The 17,942-nt window shown below is 35.2% G+C and overlaps 1 protein-coding gene across 21 annotated transcripts in view; it reads left to right on the top strand.

The window, feature by feature from the left end:
* Window positions 1-17,942, top strand: part of PCM1 (pericentriolar material 1) — a 90,146-nt gene that overhangs the window by 53,847 nt on the left and 18,357 nt on the right. For 7 of the 21 annotated variants that reach the window (XM_081220965.1, XM_081220976.1, XM_081220981.1 and 4 more), the window contains 7 exons: window positions 4,931-5,095; window positions 7,595-7,651; window positions 9,990-10,162; window positions 10,514-10,645; window positions 14,206-14,326; window positions 15,828-15,986; window positions 16,465-16,604. In XM_081220965.1, the coding sequence (XP_081077091.1) occupies window positions 4,931-5,095; window positions 7,595-7,651; window positions 9,990-10,162; window positions 10,514-10,645; window positions 14,206-14,326; window positions 15,828-15,986; window positions 16,465-16,604 (947 nt within the window). The remainder of the gene's footprint in view (window positions 1-4,930; window positions 5,096-7,594; window positions 7,652-9,989; window positions 10,163-10,513; window positions 10,646-14,205; window positions 14,327-15,827; window positions 15,987-16,464; window positions 16,605-17,942) is intronic. The other 14 variants (XM_081220979.1, XM_081220980.1, XM_081220985.1 and 11 more) reach the window with 3 other exon arrangements.

Consider the following 17,942-nt stretch of genomic DNA (forward strand, 5'->3'; position numbering starts at 1 on the left):
GCATGTTGACAGTCCTTCAGAAGTAGCATGCTAGATCTTCATTTAAGTTTGTTTTACATGATGGTAATATACCAATGATGGTAATCTTTAGAAGGTCTTTATATGTAAAGATACATATTATTGCATGCAAAGTAAGATTTTTACAAATTATGTGCTAATTATCTTTTAAGCTTCAGTTCACATTCAGACTTTATGAGTTGAGCATGACTTGCCTTGCTGGGTACTTGAGTTATCAGACATATATCTTGGTTAACAGACCCATAATTTGGCTACACTCTGCCAGACCCATTTCCTCTTTTGATGGTATTAGAGAGGAGCAGAAGCATATAGTCTAGATGGTCTTCATTCTTGTCTTGGGAAATTGGATGAGACTGTTAGTATACTGACTTCTGGGTTCCACCCAGCCCTGAATCTTTTCGTTTCTTTCTTCCCCCACTCTTCTTGCTCACTAATGAAGATTGAGATAAAACGGATGTCTAGCATTAGGCAAGATAAGCCCCGACAGATGTGGCCCATTTTAGATTCAGAGTTTATTATTTAATGAAGTCAGAGAAAGGAAGGGTAGCCAAAGGTGCCAGCTCCCTGTGTCCCTTATTCCACTCACCACAAGGGCGACGCTGAAACAGAAGGGGCCAGATGATAGTTGCATCATGAGTGGTGGGACACCCTGTAGCCTAGGAGCCAATGCTGTGCTGTAGCTAAGCCACAGTAGAGAATGGAGATGTACCCTCAGGGGGTGAGGCGAACCGGTCTCATGTTTTCATCAGAGCCCAGGAGGAGATGAGAAGTTCTCTCATGATAGCCTTTCAGGGGAAAGAGAGGAAAATCATAAGGCCTTCCGCCAAGACTTAGATTCAGCGACGGTTCAGTCCTTCCCGATGTGGCCTGTGTAGGTACATGGAAGGTCTCCAGAGTGCTGTGGCTGAGCTGTTTCCCTGTAATGGAGACACAACTAGAAATACTGTTTCCTTCTAGCTCTTTCAGCCACTCGTGCTGAGAAAAACAGGAGATAACCCCTTATAATAATGACCAACATATGTCGTTGTTGCTGTTGTTATATCAGCTGGCCTGGCCAGTGCTACTCTGAAGTATTACTGACTTTCATTAAATCTTCTACTTTCCCTGGAGGATTACTATTAAAGTGCCCCAAAGAGAAACTAATCAACAGTAGTACCTTAACTTTGGAAATTTCGCCCTTGATATTTTAAAATTGGGACTCATATAAAACCATGGGTTTTTTTTTTTTTCCCTCTTTTTATAGCATCTTAAAAATTATAGCATGCTTCTCTTCACAGTCTTAGCTCTTTTGGAGGGTGACTGATTTTTTTTTCCCCCTCACTACTGGGGCTCCCTAAAGAGAATTTTATGTATGCTACATAATATATATTTTAATTTTGATTAGAATCCATTCAGCACTTTTCACATGATTCAGTAACAGCAGTTAGAAGCTTAATTTCGTTTATATAAATGTTCTTGTTAGAATAACATACTTAATTTTCTTCAGAGCTATGTTTGTTGTTAATTAAATAAGCAATAGTACTACCATTTATATCATTTTACATATTACTCTTGGCAATCATACCTTTTATTGCTTTTTATGTAATAGTCCAAAGTAACCAACAGGGCTCTTTTTCTGGTAAGTTTCATGCAGAATGAATGAGAGTGGCTTGAGAGTCTGAGAGACCAACAAAGAAATCAGGAACCTGTACATGAGATGCTGAAGTCCTAACTTGAATGATGGCCTTAGAGAAAGAAAGGGAAGTTGAATCCAGATAGGATATCACAGAGAATAATTTGACAGTGTATTGGGAACTAATTTATTATTAACAGAGCAGCCGTTGTGATCTAGAGAGATAAGCAGCAAGGCCTTAAGTTCTGCAGGCTCTTTCAGAGAGTGAGCAAAAATCAGAGCCCTGTGGTTCTTAGAGAAAGCTTGGTTGGAGGAGATCCATGCAACCCCTCCTTCCACAGGGAGGGCGCTTCCCTCCCTTCCAAGAGTAGCAGTCTTTTGCCACTTCAAAGTACTAATGGGAAAAGGTGTCACTGAAAAAAGAGGCGGCATCCTCTACCCTGAACACGGTAAAGCATTTACCTTTGCAGCTGAGGAGCCTGAGGGATCGAGAGGCTTCTTTCTTCATTGTCTTGATGGGAGGCTGACAGCTTGCCAGCCAGACCATTGCTTCACCACGGGCATGAGGCTCCCAAGCACTGCCAGCATGCTGCCATTAAAGCTGCCCAGCAGTCGGGTCCAGCCTGAAGGGTAGATAAGAGTCGGGGCTAACCCAGTGAGCATAACAGTGCACATAAAAAGGACCAGCAGCCAGAGAGAAGTCATAGAAGCAGACCACTAGAACAGGTAAAATCTAGTAAAAACAGAATTATCAAAGGAAATACTCACTTGAGCAAAATTATAAGAATACTTAAGCAGATTGAATTATTTTTAAAAAGCAGATTGAATTATAACATAAATTCTTTAGAACTAGAAAAAATGATTTTCTCATTTAATGTTTAGATTATTTGAAAAAGAGGACAAATGCTATTAAGTTCCAAATTACTGGCCTAGAAAATTAAAGGGAAGAACTATGTCATTACACAGAGCAAAAAGTACTAAGAGATAAAGAGGGAAATGATTAGAGGCTTAAGGACAAATCTTGGAGATCTGATATACAAGGAGTTCTAAAGGAGAAAAAAAAAAGGTGGAGAGGCAGTAATTCAACAAATAATAAAGGGGAATCTTTAATGAAGAAAGACTCGAGACCGCAGATCAAAATAGTTGACTGTTGCCCAGCCAGGAGGAAGGGAGAAAAAGTACACACCCCTTCTCCCCTGTGTATAGACTGATACAGTTCCTGGATTCCGAGGAAAAAGTAAAAATCCTCTAAGCTTCCAGGTTGGAAGAACAAGTTACATATGATGAAAAAAACAAACTGACATCAGGCAGTCTTACTTAAAACCTAAAAAAGTAGAAGTGAAATGACATCCATTCGTGGACAAAAAGGGACTACAACTCAAGAATCCTACTGTCGGACAAGAGACTCTTCACCTGTCAAGCTGAAAGAAGATACTGGTGTATCCTATCTGAAGAAAACTATAGAGACAACATATGAATCAGATAGAGACCTTTATATAAGGGAAGGTGAAAAGGAGAGGTAACAGTTCAGTAAAGAAAGCAGTAGTTTAATCTCAGCTATTAATGTAAATTCAAAAGTAAAATACTAGCAAATTTAACCTGCCAGTATATGAAAAGAATATTAGACTTGTCAACAGGGTTTATTACAGAAATGTAATTGTGATTTATTTTCTGGAAATCTGTCAACATAATTGATTATATCAACCACATTACAGGACAGAAGTCATGTCATCATAGTGGTAGGTTAGATAAAATTTTAAGTCATTCCTAATGAAAATGCACCTAGAAAGGGAGGCAGTTATTTAAATATAATAAAGGCTGTTAGCTGATGCCACTTACAAGCACTATGGTAAATGAAAATACTCCAGAGATATCTCTATCAAAATTAGGAATTAACAGGGATTCCCTCTCTACCACCATCATTATTTAGCATTGGTTGGAAAGTATTATGACAAGATTAAATGATTGGAATAAATATTTGGAAAGGAGGGAAACAAATTTTGTATATTTTCTAAGCTAGCCTGAGAGACACTGGAAAATAGCTACCTAAGTTAGCTAAGTTAGTAAAGTAATTATGAAATAAGATTATGAAATAAGTGTGTAAATATTTTTCTCTATCATAGTAATACCCAGTAGAAATGGAAGTGGCAGGAAGTATTCTTTTCATAGTAGTATCCAAAGCTACTGGGACAAAAAAGCCTTAGGAATCAATTTAACAAGAAATGTACGAGATCTATAAAATTTTTTTTGAAGAACATGAAACAAGATTAAGCAAATATAAAAGCATAACTATGTTCTTAAGTTAGAATGTATAAAATTGCAACTAAAGATTCCACACGCTGCAACAACAATCCCCCCGTGCTGCAGCTAAGACCTGGCATAGCCAAATAAATATATAAGTAAATATTTAAAAATAAATAAATTCTCCTCAAATTAATAAATACTTTTAATGTGTTTCTATTTTGAATCCTCATGGATTGTTTTTGAAATTGGCGGAAAAAGATCTCAAAACTTCTTTGGAAGGACCAGTGTCCAAAAATAGCTAAGAAAAGAAGCTAGATAGGACTTGTCTTACCAGGTGTTTAAACATAGTGTATAACTTCTGTGGCATTGGAATAAGTTAAACAGATGGAATGCCCAGAAATAAAACCCAGTAAATGTGGAGATTTAATATATTGACCAAGGTTGCATTTTAATTTAGTGGGAAAAGGGTAGGTGTAACCAACTATACATGTGGAACAAAATAAAGTTGAATTCCTACCTTGTGCTAGATGCTGAAAAGTAACTGAAAAAAAGATTAATACCAAAACTCAGAAGAGTTAATAGAATATATGTATAATCTATGGGTGGGGAAGGCTTTATACCAAGTCATATTAAACAAAAGGTATACAAAAGCAGACATCTGATTAATGCCCCTTATTCTTCTTTCTATCATGGACATATATAGATTAGATGTGATTCTTTCTTGTATTTCCTAATACTGAAAAATTGTTAGCTTGGAGTCTAGTGGAGAATTTGGGTTATATAAGGTCTACCATGTAGTTTGAGTTGGGATGTATTCATTGAGATGAATATCGAAGGACAATGAAGTGTTAGAATTTATTACTGTTATCCTATGCCTCCAAAGGTTATCGCAAAGATTTTTCCGAAACATACTATTTACTATTTTGATTTCTAGTTATACCAGGCCTTCACAGCATTCTAAAGTGAGTGACCTGTACTGTTTCACTATGGAAATCCATTTCCCTTTCAGTTTGAGTTAGTTGCAAGTGATAACAGTTGTCACTTTTTTTACTCAAGGGTATGAAAGTGCCAGTATGTCTAGCACATGTGAATCTTGCAAAAGTAGGAACAGACATTCAGCCCAGACTGAAGAGCCTGTTCAAGCAAAAGTATTCAGCAGAAAGAATCATGAGCAGCTGGAAAAAGTACTAAGATATAGTAGGTCTACAGAAATATCTTCAGGTATGTTCTTTTTTGGTTTGTTTTAATTTAAGGACTTCTTCACCTTAGATTTGAAAAGCTATATTAAAACAAGCTTAAAATTCATCTATCACACTTTTCTATCATGTGAAAGGTTTTATAGTAGAGTTTACAGTGCACAGTTCTTGATACCAAGAAGTGTAAACTGGAAATATATTTTATTGTTATTGTGATACTATCTTTTGATGCATTTTGATAAAATTCTGAATGAACAAGTATAGTTGACATTAATTTGGTACTCCTAATTTGAAATTCTGAAAGTATTATCTGAATAAGAGTTGGATATAAAATCACATCGTTCCCCTGCTTAAAATCTTTGGCCTTCACCGTTCCTGCGGGAGAAAGTCCAGATGCCTCAATGTAACATATCTGACCAGCAGAGATTTGATTCCTTCCTGCTTCTCCAGACTCATTTCTCACACCTTATGCCTTGAACTTGACTCTTTCAGTGGCACTGAACTGAAGTTTTCCCATAGCCACCTCAGCAGTTGTCTTACCTCAGCAGTTGTCTTTCCTGCCTCAAGTCCTTTTTGCTCTTTGTAAGCCTTTTTCTCTGCTGGCTCTTAAATAAAATCTTAATTCTGCAACTCTGGAATTGTATCCAAATCCAAGCTGGGAGAGGTTACCGTTTCTCCCTTTTGTTTTTCTGTCATAGCCTGTGTAAACCTCTTTCGTTGCCTGTATCACATTATGTAGTATTTACTTGTTTAAGTGTCTGTATCACCTTTTTGAGTTCTTTGGCAGTAGATAATATTTTTTCATATTTGTATCTTAAATGTTAGCATGGAACCTGACACATGGTAGGCACTCAGTGAGTGTTTATTGAATGAATGGAGTCATAAGTATTTGCCGCCATTTTAGTTTAAGTACGTACTGGCACGTCCCTGATTTATAGAGAATAAGTACATCTCAAAGAAGTATGGAGAGGGAGGCAGTAAATATAGACTCTAAATTTTCAGTTGTCAGTAGACCCTTGGTGAACATGATAATAGTAGCTACCATTTGTAGTGTGCTTTACTGTTTACAAACTAGACAAATTACTCATCTCATTTGAGCCTCATAATCCTTTGAATTCATTTTATTTTCATTTTGCAGATGAGGAAACATGATCAGAGGGGGTGCCTGTTTTTCCCCAGTGCTCATAAAGGACCAGTAATATAAACTGGAACAGTCTTTTGGGAAAAAAGTCATGCCCTTAACCCAGTACTTGTAGGCATCCATCCTAAGGAAACAAAAGTGAAAAGAAGAAATTGGGATTTAGGTGTTCACTGAACATTATGATTCCAATTATTTTAAACAAAAATCTGGATTAAAAAAATGCTGGAAGGGGCTTCCCTGGTGGCGCAGTTGTTGAGAGTCCGCCTGCCGATGCAGGGGACACGGGTTCGTGCCCCGGTCCGGGAACATCCCACGTGCCGCGGAGCGGCTGGGCCCGTGAGCCATGGCCGCTGAGCCTGCACATCCTGAGCCTGTGCTCCACAACGGGAGAGGCCACAACAGTGAGAGGCCTGCATACAGCAAAAAAAAAAAAAAAAAAAATGCTGGAAGAAAATGTTAATAGTGGTTTTACTATCTTTAAACTCCTCTGTATTTTCTAAAATTTATAATGAGTATTTATTACTTTTGTAATCAGAAAAGAAACATCACATTTATTCATATTTTGAAATGACCTCCTCAAGGTCCTATTGCTAGCAAATGGTAGAGCTGAAGTTTCAATCCTGGTCTCCTGTTAAGTCCAAGATCCTTTTGTCAAACATATCAATTCTATTGTTCCGACCCTAGCATTTTACCAAAGTTTTGTAGTTTCCATCTCCTTTCACTATCTTTATCAAATACCGATGTCTTCAAACAGTAAACAGTTGGGTGGAGGTTGGAGAAAGGCACTAAATTGATAGGCTTAATAACTTAGATGTCAGTTACCTAAATAATTGATAGTTGGTCATAGTACTTCAGATCTTATTACTGTCACTTAGAAACATATAACCATCAAATTTTGGTGAACTAAAAAACTGTTTGAATAATATAAATATTCCTCTTTTCTAAAAAAACTTAGTTATAGTTTTAACCATTACCCTGAAATTCTTTATAGCACGTAAGAGTAGTTTTTGTTATATGATCATTAGATTGTAGCATATACGGCTGCTAGTATTGAACTATATACAGTCCTCTTCTCCCTCGGGGGTTGTGGGGGGCTCCCTTTGATGTGTATGCTTCTAAGAGTGAATGGTAGAAGTTTATTATGATAGTCATCATCAGTCACATCAACACAAGTTCATAGCAGATCTTTTGATATTTTCCCTGAAGAGAGATTATTTTTAAACAGAACATAAACCATACCTTGTGATAACATTTCAGTTCAGGCAAACGATTTTAAAGAAATTTGCTTATTTCTTTTTTTCCTTCATTTATTCATGTTATAGACCCTGTCTTTACTATTCATACACATTTTATGTTCATCCTTATGTCTGCCCTTTCCTACAGCACATGCTAGGAGAATACTACAGCAGTCTAACAGAAATGCATGCAGTGAAGCGCCAGGTAACAATCTGCTTAGTTTTGGTGTCCACGTTTTGTTAATTCTTCCATTGGTTCTAAAAATCCTTAGTTTTATTGTTCTAATTATTTTTTTAGATTTAGTTTAGTGTGTACGTGTTATTTGGCTGGTAAAAGAGAAAGAATTCATACTTACTAAATTCTGAAGGTTTTCATTTATAATTCTTTACTTGGTTGGTAAAATTGGTGTATTAGTGTATGTAACATAACCAACACATTCATGTAGGTAATAGAAAACGTTTTTATAATTTAATGTTTTATTTGAAGTTATTTTTCTTGTATTCTTTAAATGCTTACGAGCATTAATATTTTTTGGAAACAAAAATATAGTTACTTTTATTCTTAGCTCTGATTTACAGTGTTAAGTATTGTGTATGACTTCTGTTGTAGTTCTTATTTTTCCTTACCAGTCAACATGTGTAAAAAAATAAACCGTTGAACAAAAACAGCTATGACATGCAAAGACCATGATAAATAAAGATCATGGAAAATTGCAGAATGCTATTTTTGTCCTTAAGCTATGAATTTTTTTTAGACATGGTTCTGTATGATTTAGAATTGTAAATATTCTTTAATGCCTCCTGTGCTATACATGAGTAAAAAAGAAAAGCTGGGGGAACCTCTAGGGGAATTTAAAGAAAACAAAAAAAACCCAAGGACCTAGCATGGAGGAAGCTAAATGTATCAGTGGTATTTCCTAAAGAAAAGAACTCTGAAAGTAGGATAAAAACAAGATGGAGTCAGAGAAATCTGGCTGAGACCAAGGATTTTTCTAGCCTAACCTAATGCATTTTAGTCCAGGAGGAGAAACTGGCAAAAACTTTCCACTTTTCTGTTGTATGTGGGAGGGATGAAGCATATGTTTGGCATAATTCATTATTTGGGAATAATTTAATCTTTACTGATATATAATTTAGAGTGATAATTTTATCACATACAGAGGTAATTAAATATGCTTTTTTCTTATATCTTTAAAATAAAAAACCTTTTCTAAAACAACTGATCAAACTACAATATAGTGTATAAATTGGGAAAGTTTGTATGATATCCCATCTTCTTACCTGGATTTTTCCTATAAATAGAGATTTCCTACAGAGATAGTTCTGGTTCCTGCTCATAATAAATATTTTTATAGTAACATAGCACATTTGAACATTTAAAAACTACTAAGAGAGTTTTAGTATATCATTTCATTTTATACTCATAAATGTCTGAGGCAAGATAGGGAAGTTGCATATTTATTACCCTTATTATTTTATACTTGCGGAAATTGAGGCCTGAGGATGTTAATTTGCCTAGTAAATTAATGGAAAGTTTTTTCATTAAACCACATGTGCTTTGCATTTTAAAAATTTCTCTCTTGCAAAAAGTGAATTTTTAAAATCTTAATGATCTTTGCATGTTTATTTGAAAGCACAATATATTAAAACACTCAACATTTCAAATTCCCTTTCTTGAGAACTTATCACTGATTTTTGTAGAACTTGAATATTTAGCTGCTTGTGGTTCTACTATTACTCTAGAAGGTTTACAGAATTTGATAGCTAGAAGAACACTGGGACATTTTTTTTTTCTTAGAGAACTCAAAATGGGAACAGTTCCTGATTTGTGCTCTTAAAAGTAAAGGTATGAGTGGATACCTTTAAGGGTGGTAATTCTTTGCTATAAACAAATATATGTAGCAGAATTGTTGTTAAATAATAGAGTGATGCCTAGATTCTGTGAAACTGAAAACTTCATTAGCCTCACTGCTTGCTCCAACTTAAAATGAGTATGTCAGTAAGACACTGTAGTAAAATTGACCTGTTTTGTTATAGTTACAAATTCAGTTTTTCATCAATACAGCATGATTGTGGAGATTTGAGAATCAGTAGACCTAACTAGATAAGCCTTAAAATAGTATGTTTCCTTGGCAGCATTTAGTTTGTTCTCAACATTAACAAAATAAACGAATTTCCTTTTTTGTAAAAAAATTCATATTAGCCAAAAAAGAAAATTGTTTGCAATTTGCTTATTTCATTCAAGTGCTGAAAGATTTCCACTGATTATTCCTATAAAATGTGTAAAATTTTCCATTGAGAAATAACTTTGCTCTAAGTAATGCTAAGTAATGTTATTTCTCTAGTAAATATTTAGTGTATACCTTGATATTTTTAAGATTATTTTTTTCTTGGTAATTTTAAGATTTTTATTCTACTTTAAAAGCTCTGAAATAGAATTGTGTTTTAAGTAATTTAAAGGTCAGAGTAATGTTGCAAGTTAAAAGAAATAGTCAGGAATGTATTTCATCAATATTAACTTCCTGATCTTTTATATCTTCCAGAAACCGGGAGTGATTTTTCCATGTTTGAAGCTTTGCGGGATACCATTTATTCTGAAGTAGCTACGTTGATTTCTCAAAATGAATCTCGTCCACATTTTCTTATTGAACTCTTCCATGAACTTCAGCTACTGAATACAGACTATTTGAGACAGAGGGCTTTATATGCATTGCAGGTATCTAGTACCTAACATTTTTTCCCCTACGCTTTCTGGTATTGCCATTTTTCACCATTCTCTCTGCTTACTTTCTTAGTAACCATACTGAAGTATGTCCTTGTTCCATAAGTATTTTGATCTGTTTTTTTATGTATTTCCATGCCATTTTAATAATCTTACGTAGCTTAAGTAGATTTAGATAAAGTCTTTTTCTGAGCAATTTTTTAGTGTTTTATCCTAAATGTTATGTCTTCCTCATCGTTAACCTTTGAGGTCAGGAGTATTGCATTTGTTCTGGTATCTGCTTCTACTTTTAATTTTGTGATTAAACACAAATGTTTTTCATAGCTATCTTATTTTCTTATTTAGGACATAGTATCCAGACATATTTCTGAGAACCATGAAAAAGAAGGGGAAAACGTAAAGTCAGTGAATTCTGGTCCTTGGATACCATCAAACTCAGAACTTACTCCCAGTGAAAGCCTTGCTACTACTGATGATGTAAGCTGATAATGATTAATGAAATGTAGACATAATTTCAGTCTGCAGCTAACGAAAGTTAAGTAGGTTATTAATAAATTGTGAGTATACCTAATATATTTGGTTTTTAGCTTTTTTAAAAAGCTGAGTGTAATGTATTGCTTTATTTTGAGATGAGGTATAAACTTCAGTCACAATATGACAGCAGTCAAAAACCAAAAACTAATGATAGGTTATAAGGTCTAAAATAACCGTATTTATATCTCTTTTGTCCAACATAGGAGTTAAGTCATAATAGACTCTCAGTAAAAATTGTTGTCTTTGTTCAAGACATTGAGTAAACCAGACAGCAGTTAGATCAAAGAACCCTTGAGTAAATACAAGATAAATTGAGTTAGTCTTTGAGTTAGAAGAGAAGCCTAGACTAAAGAAAGCCTGGAAGAAAATGTAATTTAATATATTAAAACTGATGAGGAAATTTTTGAGTAAAGTAAAAAGGGCCTGGAAATGGAAAAGAGTGGTGAGGAAAATGTATATTTTCAATAAACTATGTCCTCCAAATAACACCTACCTCACACATAGTGAATTGGATGACTGTATGGCAAACTACAAGGATACTGAGGAGATGAACTAGGCATTTGAAATCACCTATTTAAAGGTTCAGACCCTGATTCTGTTGTAAAAGATTATATGTGGTCCTGGGATAACAAGTACATTCTTTTTTATACCAACTTCAGCACCTGGATATTCATGGATAAGAGTGCCATAATTGATTAGCAAATACCTGCTATAGGTATAGAGTTGGAAGCATATTACTGTGTTTCTGCCCATTGTTAATATGATAACATACTTTTTTTCCTGAAAAGATAGTGTTTTCTCAAAAGATCATCTTCTCTTCTTCATGTACAGTAATTTCCTTACAATTATTGAGGACTTTTTCTCAATTTTTGCTCTTTTATTTTACTCCTATTTAAAATAGTACTTCCCCAAGTCATCTTTTCTGCTTAAAACTTTTCCTCACTAGGCTCCAACTCCTATACTACTATGAATATAAACCTGTGTGCAAAAACTACATGGTTTTGATTGACTTTATAATAGCAAATACAAGTTAATGTAACTAATTGCTACCTGGGATTGATTGTTATTTTAACTAATTGAAAATTGTGTTCTCTTTTTTTGTGGGAAAGGAAAAGTGGTCCAGCTGTATACATAAAAAATAGGAGATACTAGGTTACATTTAAGTTGATTAGGTATTGAAATAACTTACTGAGGGAGCATGAAGAGTGTCTGTTCTTAGAAATCTTTTTTAGTAATTTTATAGCCTTAACTCCAGTGCCTTTCTTTTTATCCAAATTTCAGATAGGCGGCATTACTTCCAATTATTTTAAAGGATTTGAGCCCGTTGGTTTGCATCATCAACAGTAGATTTTGAAAATTGAGCTACAACTTATGATAAAGTTAACCTGACAAGGTTTTAAAGTTAAAATTTAAAGATACAGTAATACTTTATAAGTAGGTGTCTTAGCAGCTCTAGAGCAGTGCTATCCAGTAGAACTTTCTACAGTGATGGAGATGTCTTATATCTTTATTGTCTAATACAGTACCCATTAGCCACATGTGGCTATTGAGCACTTGAAATGTGACTAATGGAATTGAGGAACTAAATTTTAAATTTTATTTAAATAGCTGCATGGCTAGTGGTTACCATACTGGATGGATATAGAGTCTCATTCTCCATGTTTCTAGGCCAAGGTCCTTTGAGTTCCATTTATGGAGCTTTTACACATACCTTTCAGAGCGTGTAAAAGTCTTCATGCCATGAAAGAGAATTAAAGTAGACATCTGGGGATTACAGTCAAGGAGGTTGAGGAATTGGGACTTAGGAAGAGGAAGAAACAATTTGCATCTTCTACTCCTGGGTGCTATAAAATGGCAAAGGCACTTCTACCTTCAAGTCTTACTTAAAGGAGTAGCAAAATGGTTCCATTTCTTAAAACATGTTCCCTAATGCCTGCATTTCCTTTAATCAGGGACAACCTTTCATTTCATAATTTAAGAGAAAACTTTTAAAAGATCAGTAACTAGCAAAGAACACAATTGTGAAATGAGTTACAGTCAAAATATAATTGAGGCTCTCTCCTAATCACACTATACACAAAAATTAATTTGAAACTACTTACAGTCCTGGAAAAGTTAAAACTATAAAACTTCTAAAAGAAAAGAAAATCGTCATGATTTTGACATAAGCAGAGATTTCGTAGGACACAGCACTAAATATAAAAAGAAAAAAATTTATAAATCAGCCTTCATAAAAATAAAATCTTTCTGCTTTTCAAAAGATACCATTAGGAGAAAACAACCTCAGTACATATATCTGGCAAATGACTGTGTAAAAGACAAATCCTGACTATATAAGGAACTTTTACAACTCAATTGTAAGAAATCAACTCAAAAAAAATGGGCAAGAGATTTGAACATGTGTTTCACAAAAGAAGATATATAAATGACCAGTGTGCAAATCAGAACTACATGAGGTATTACCTCACATCCACTAGAAAGGCTGAAATTTAAAAGATTGACAGTAAGAAATATTGGTGTGAATTTGGAGCAGTTGGAACTCACACTGCTTGTAGGATTGTAAAAATTGTACAGCCGCTTTGGAAAGCAGTTTGGCAGTTTCTTATAAAGTTAAACATAAACTTGGCATGTGACCCAGCAATTTCTCTTCTAGGTACTCATCCAAGAGAAATGAAAACATGTCCACAAGTACTTGTACACTAATGTTCATAGGATCTTTAGTCATGATAGCCTCAAACTGGAACATCAGCAGATAAGTGGATAAACAAACGGTGGTATATCCATACAATGGAATACTATTTCAGCCATTAAAAAATAATGAACTTCTGAAACACACAACAACATGGATTAATTTCAGAAACGTACTGAGTGAAAGAAGCCAGACACCGAAGAGTATATAATGAGTGGTTCCATTTTATATCAAGCTCTAGAACCAGCAAAACTACTCTGTGGTAATAGAAAGCATATGAGTGAGGTGTAGAGGAGACAAAGGAACTCTCTGGGCTGGTGGAAATGGTCTTTATATTCAGGAAAGATGGTTGCATTGGTGCATATAGCTTTCAAAACTCATCAAAGTGTACACTTAATGGGTGCATTGTTGTATGTACATTATATTTCAATAAAGTTAATTTTAAAGACATGAAGGATGTTGTCATGCTTTTCTTCTGAGACAACCAGATGTCATAGTGAGGTACTAGGCATTGTTAGAGTTCGAAGGTAGAGTTTCTCTGATGGTGTAGAAATGATGTTACCTTTTCCAAGTTAGAATTTAATTAGTAGCTGGCCCTGTGTAGTTTCATCTCCATAATGACAAAGTGTTCTGCAAGGTTAATATTTTAATATTATCGGTGACTCTGTATTCAACTTTTTATAACTTTCATTATATCACAGTTTTAAGTGTTTTATGCAAATACTTAGTTTCTATGTTAAATTTTTAATATTAATCATAAAATTTTAAAAGAAATATTAGTGACTTTTATTTGTTTTTTTAAACTATAACTTAGGAAACTTTTGAGAAGAACCTTGAGAGAGAAACACATAAAGTAAGTGAGCAAAATGATGCTGATAATGCTAGTGTCATGTCCGTATCTTCAAATTTTGAGCCTTTTGCAACAGATGATCTGGGTAAGCAAAATTTTTATAATCTTAGAACACGACTTTAATATAGTCTTTGAATGGCATTGATAAGGAAACAAAAGTCTAGAAAGGCAAGATGTGGTGGAAAGAATGTGGACTTAAAAGTCTATCCATCCATCAGTCTAAATTCAAGAATTGTTAACTTTTGACTTTGGGCAAATCATCTAACCTTTCTGACTCTCTGCATATACTAAGGAAATGGGGTCCTGTTTACCATGCTTATGTTCTTGTGAAAGATACACAGAACTCTTTAGCATGCCTAATAGAGGTTCAGAGAATGTTAATTTCCTTTCCCTTAAAGGTCATCCTTTAAGATCCTCCAGTTAATTAATAGGAAAAACTCAGAGGTAGCAATGCCTCATCCAATCACGTCTTCAATAAAAATGTTAACTTCATAATCTGGGTAAGAACTGAAATTTCTTAGCATATATAATTTATAGTGGGAAACCCAGGTAACTCTGAGGCATGGCACATTGCATGTTTTTACATCAGTAGTAAAACAAAAGCTTAGAGGGTTGCATAGGTCAGAGAGAAAAAAACCCAAGTCCTAAATTTGGAAAGGAAATTAGAGAAAAGAAAGATGCCCAGGTGCCTGATTCATTTTCCAGACTGTAGCACATCAGACTATACCCAAGTATTCAATCATTCAGACTTCCGGGGCACTTAGTTGATAGAATAATCTCTAATGTTCTGTAATTCTAGTGTTTGTTTATATGATGAGAACAAGATTTAGATGATTTCAAAGGGCTTTTCCACTACAAAGAAAAGGGCCAAGCCCTGCTTTATCATTAGGTACCTACCTTTTAGTAAGCAGTAAGTTTTCCTTTTGCCTTACCCTAACTACGAGGACTCTAGGCCCTAGCTCCCTCTGATTAAATACCTGTCAAGTCTGTACTGAGCTCATCTCAGAGAGAAAAATCACTCTAGCCAACCCTCTCTCCCTTAATTGTCCGCACTTTCTGAGTTGCCAAGAGATTTTGAATCCTACCTGTTAAGTTTCATTAGCTGATTGTTTATTCACAATCCTTCACCACTAGCTTTGTCTGAAGTGGACAAAGAAGAATTGGGAAATCTCATTCTTAGGTCTTTTCCCTACCTTAATTACTTGTATTAGGTTGGATTATTTACATCAGAATTTGTATGACATTTTGGAATTAGTTTGTGTTGTACTGTTCATGTGAAGTAATGTATGGACTTGAGAGTCTGAGAGACCTGGGTTCCAATTCTTGATTCTGTATTTAACTGGCTGTGAAACCTTGGGCAGTCACTTAAGTTCTGTGAAAGTGAGGGTACTATCATCTACTTTATGGGGTTATTTTAAGGATTAAGTAAATGTGATAATGTATGCCAAGTACCCAAATAGTACAGTATCTGGAACTTGTTAAGCTAGTTTTTCTTCCCTATGTTCAGACATTATTAATAAATTTTATGGAATACATGAAAAAGTTTGCTTTTATATCCTCTAGAAATATTTCTGTTCCATATGCAGGTAACACTGTGATTCACTTAGATCAAGCATTAGCCAGAATGAGAGAATATGAGCGTATGAAGACTGAGGCTGAAAGTAACACAGATGTCAGATGCACCTGCAGGATTATTGAGGATGAGGATGGTGCTGCTGCCCCGACTACGGTTGATAGTTTAGAAGGTGTGTTCTTGAATTGATTAAAAGTAAGACTCATTGCTCCATATATAAAAAATTAAGAGCCCCACGTGATGTGGAATGGGGATTTTTTTTTTTTTTTTTTTTGCGGTACGTGGGCCTCTCACTGTTGTGGCCTCTCCCGTTGCGGAGCACAGGCTCCGGACGCGCAGGCTCAGCGGCCATGGCTCACGGGTCCAGCCGCTCCGCGGCATGTGGGATCCTCCCGGACCAGGGCACGGACTTGCGTCACCTGCATCGTCAGGCGGACTCTCAACCACTGCGCCACCAGGGAAGCCCTAATGGGGATTTTTTGGGACCACTTTTCTTTTAATTATCAGGGGTACTAGAACTACATGGCTGTTCCATTGTGTTATTTTAGCATAAAATCATCAGAGTTTAATATTCTTTAGAATTTTGTGTAAGTGTATACATATAACATCATAGACTTTATTTTGCTAATACAGCATTTTCTTTTTTAAAGCGGAAACTCCTATTATTGAAAATCATAGTTCACAGCAACCTGTAAGTGAAGTTTCTACTGTCCCATGTCCTAGAATTGATACACAGCAACTGGACCGGCAAATTAAAGCAATTATGAAAGAAGTCATTCCCTTTTTGAAGGTAAGCAGTTATTTCTTAAAAATAAATAAACTGTTCTGTATTTATTTTTAAAATTCATACCAAAGACTCCATTGTAATAAATTAAGAAAATAGGTAAACAAAAGAGAAAACTAAAAATCACCCATAATTTTGTCACTCAGAGATAGCTCCTGTCAATATTTTGTCAACCTTTTTGTAATATTTTGTCCATATATTGGTGCATTCTGCTTTTTTCAGATATTAATAATATAAACATCTTTCTGAATTGCTGTCTTCTACAGCGTATGTTTTAATGGTTACACACTGTTGATTCATTATTCATTCAAAAATATTTGTAAGATGCCTACTTTGTCCACAAAACCTGGCATATAGTAGTGAAGAAGTCAAGACCTTGGCTAACATGGAGCTTACATGCTAAGATGAGAATATGGATTAAAAAAACAAGTAAATATAAAACATATAAGTAGATATATATCAGGTAGTCATACATGCCATGCAGAGAATTAAAATATGGCGACGTGATGGTGTCTGTTTTTGATTGGATGATCAGGGAAGGCTTTTTAAAGAGGGGATATCTAAGCAGGGTTGTGCATAAGGAGCCAGCTTAAGGCAAGATCATGCCAGACGGAGGAAGGCCTTGAAGTAGGAGCTGGCTTGGCATGTTAAGGAACTGGATGAAGGACCATGTGGCTGTAGGAAATTTGTGTGAGATGATGTTGGAGAAGGGGTTTACAGAGAACATCATAGGCTACATAGAACATCATAGGTATGGTTAGGAGTTTGGATTTTGTTCGAAGTTCAAAGGGGAACTCCTAGAAGGTTTTAGGTAAGAGAGAAACAAAGTCTGGTTTGTTTATGGAGAATTAAATATAGGGGTCAGAAGAACAATGAGACAGGTGAGAAATGATAATGGCTTAGACAAGGGTGTGGTACTAAAGATGGGGAGAAGTAGACAGTTGGGATATATTTTGGAAATCCGGTCCTACTAACAGTAGGTAGGGGTACCTAAAGCCCAGCACTAGATAAGAGAAGGTGGCCTAGAACTGGGGCCCGGGATCAGGTGATCAAACATGTAAAAATGCAAAAGAGGAAGAGCCAGAGTTGACTAAGTAGGACTGCCAGCAGTGAACTATGTTGATTGCTGCTGTGAGGGCTGAGTATTCATAGAACAGAATTCCCTGTTGTTTTGTCAGTTCCTGTTGTTAAACATTTATGTTTATTCTGGTTTCTTTCTCACTATTATGAACAATACTTAAATGATTTAGCTAAATTTAAATACACATCCCATTTTTATTTCCTCAGAAATAATTCTTAGACATAGAATTTCGAACTTTAAGGGTATGAATATTTTTAAGGCTT

The sequence above is a fragment of the Mesoplodon bidens genome, assembly GCF_964165515.1.
Source record: "Mesoplodon bidens genome assembly, chromosome: 20".
In the NCBI taxonomy this organism is placed as follows: Eukaryota; Metazoa; Chordata; class Mammalia; order Artiodactyla; family Ziphiidae; genus Mesoplodon; species Mesoplodon bidens.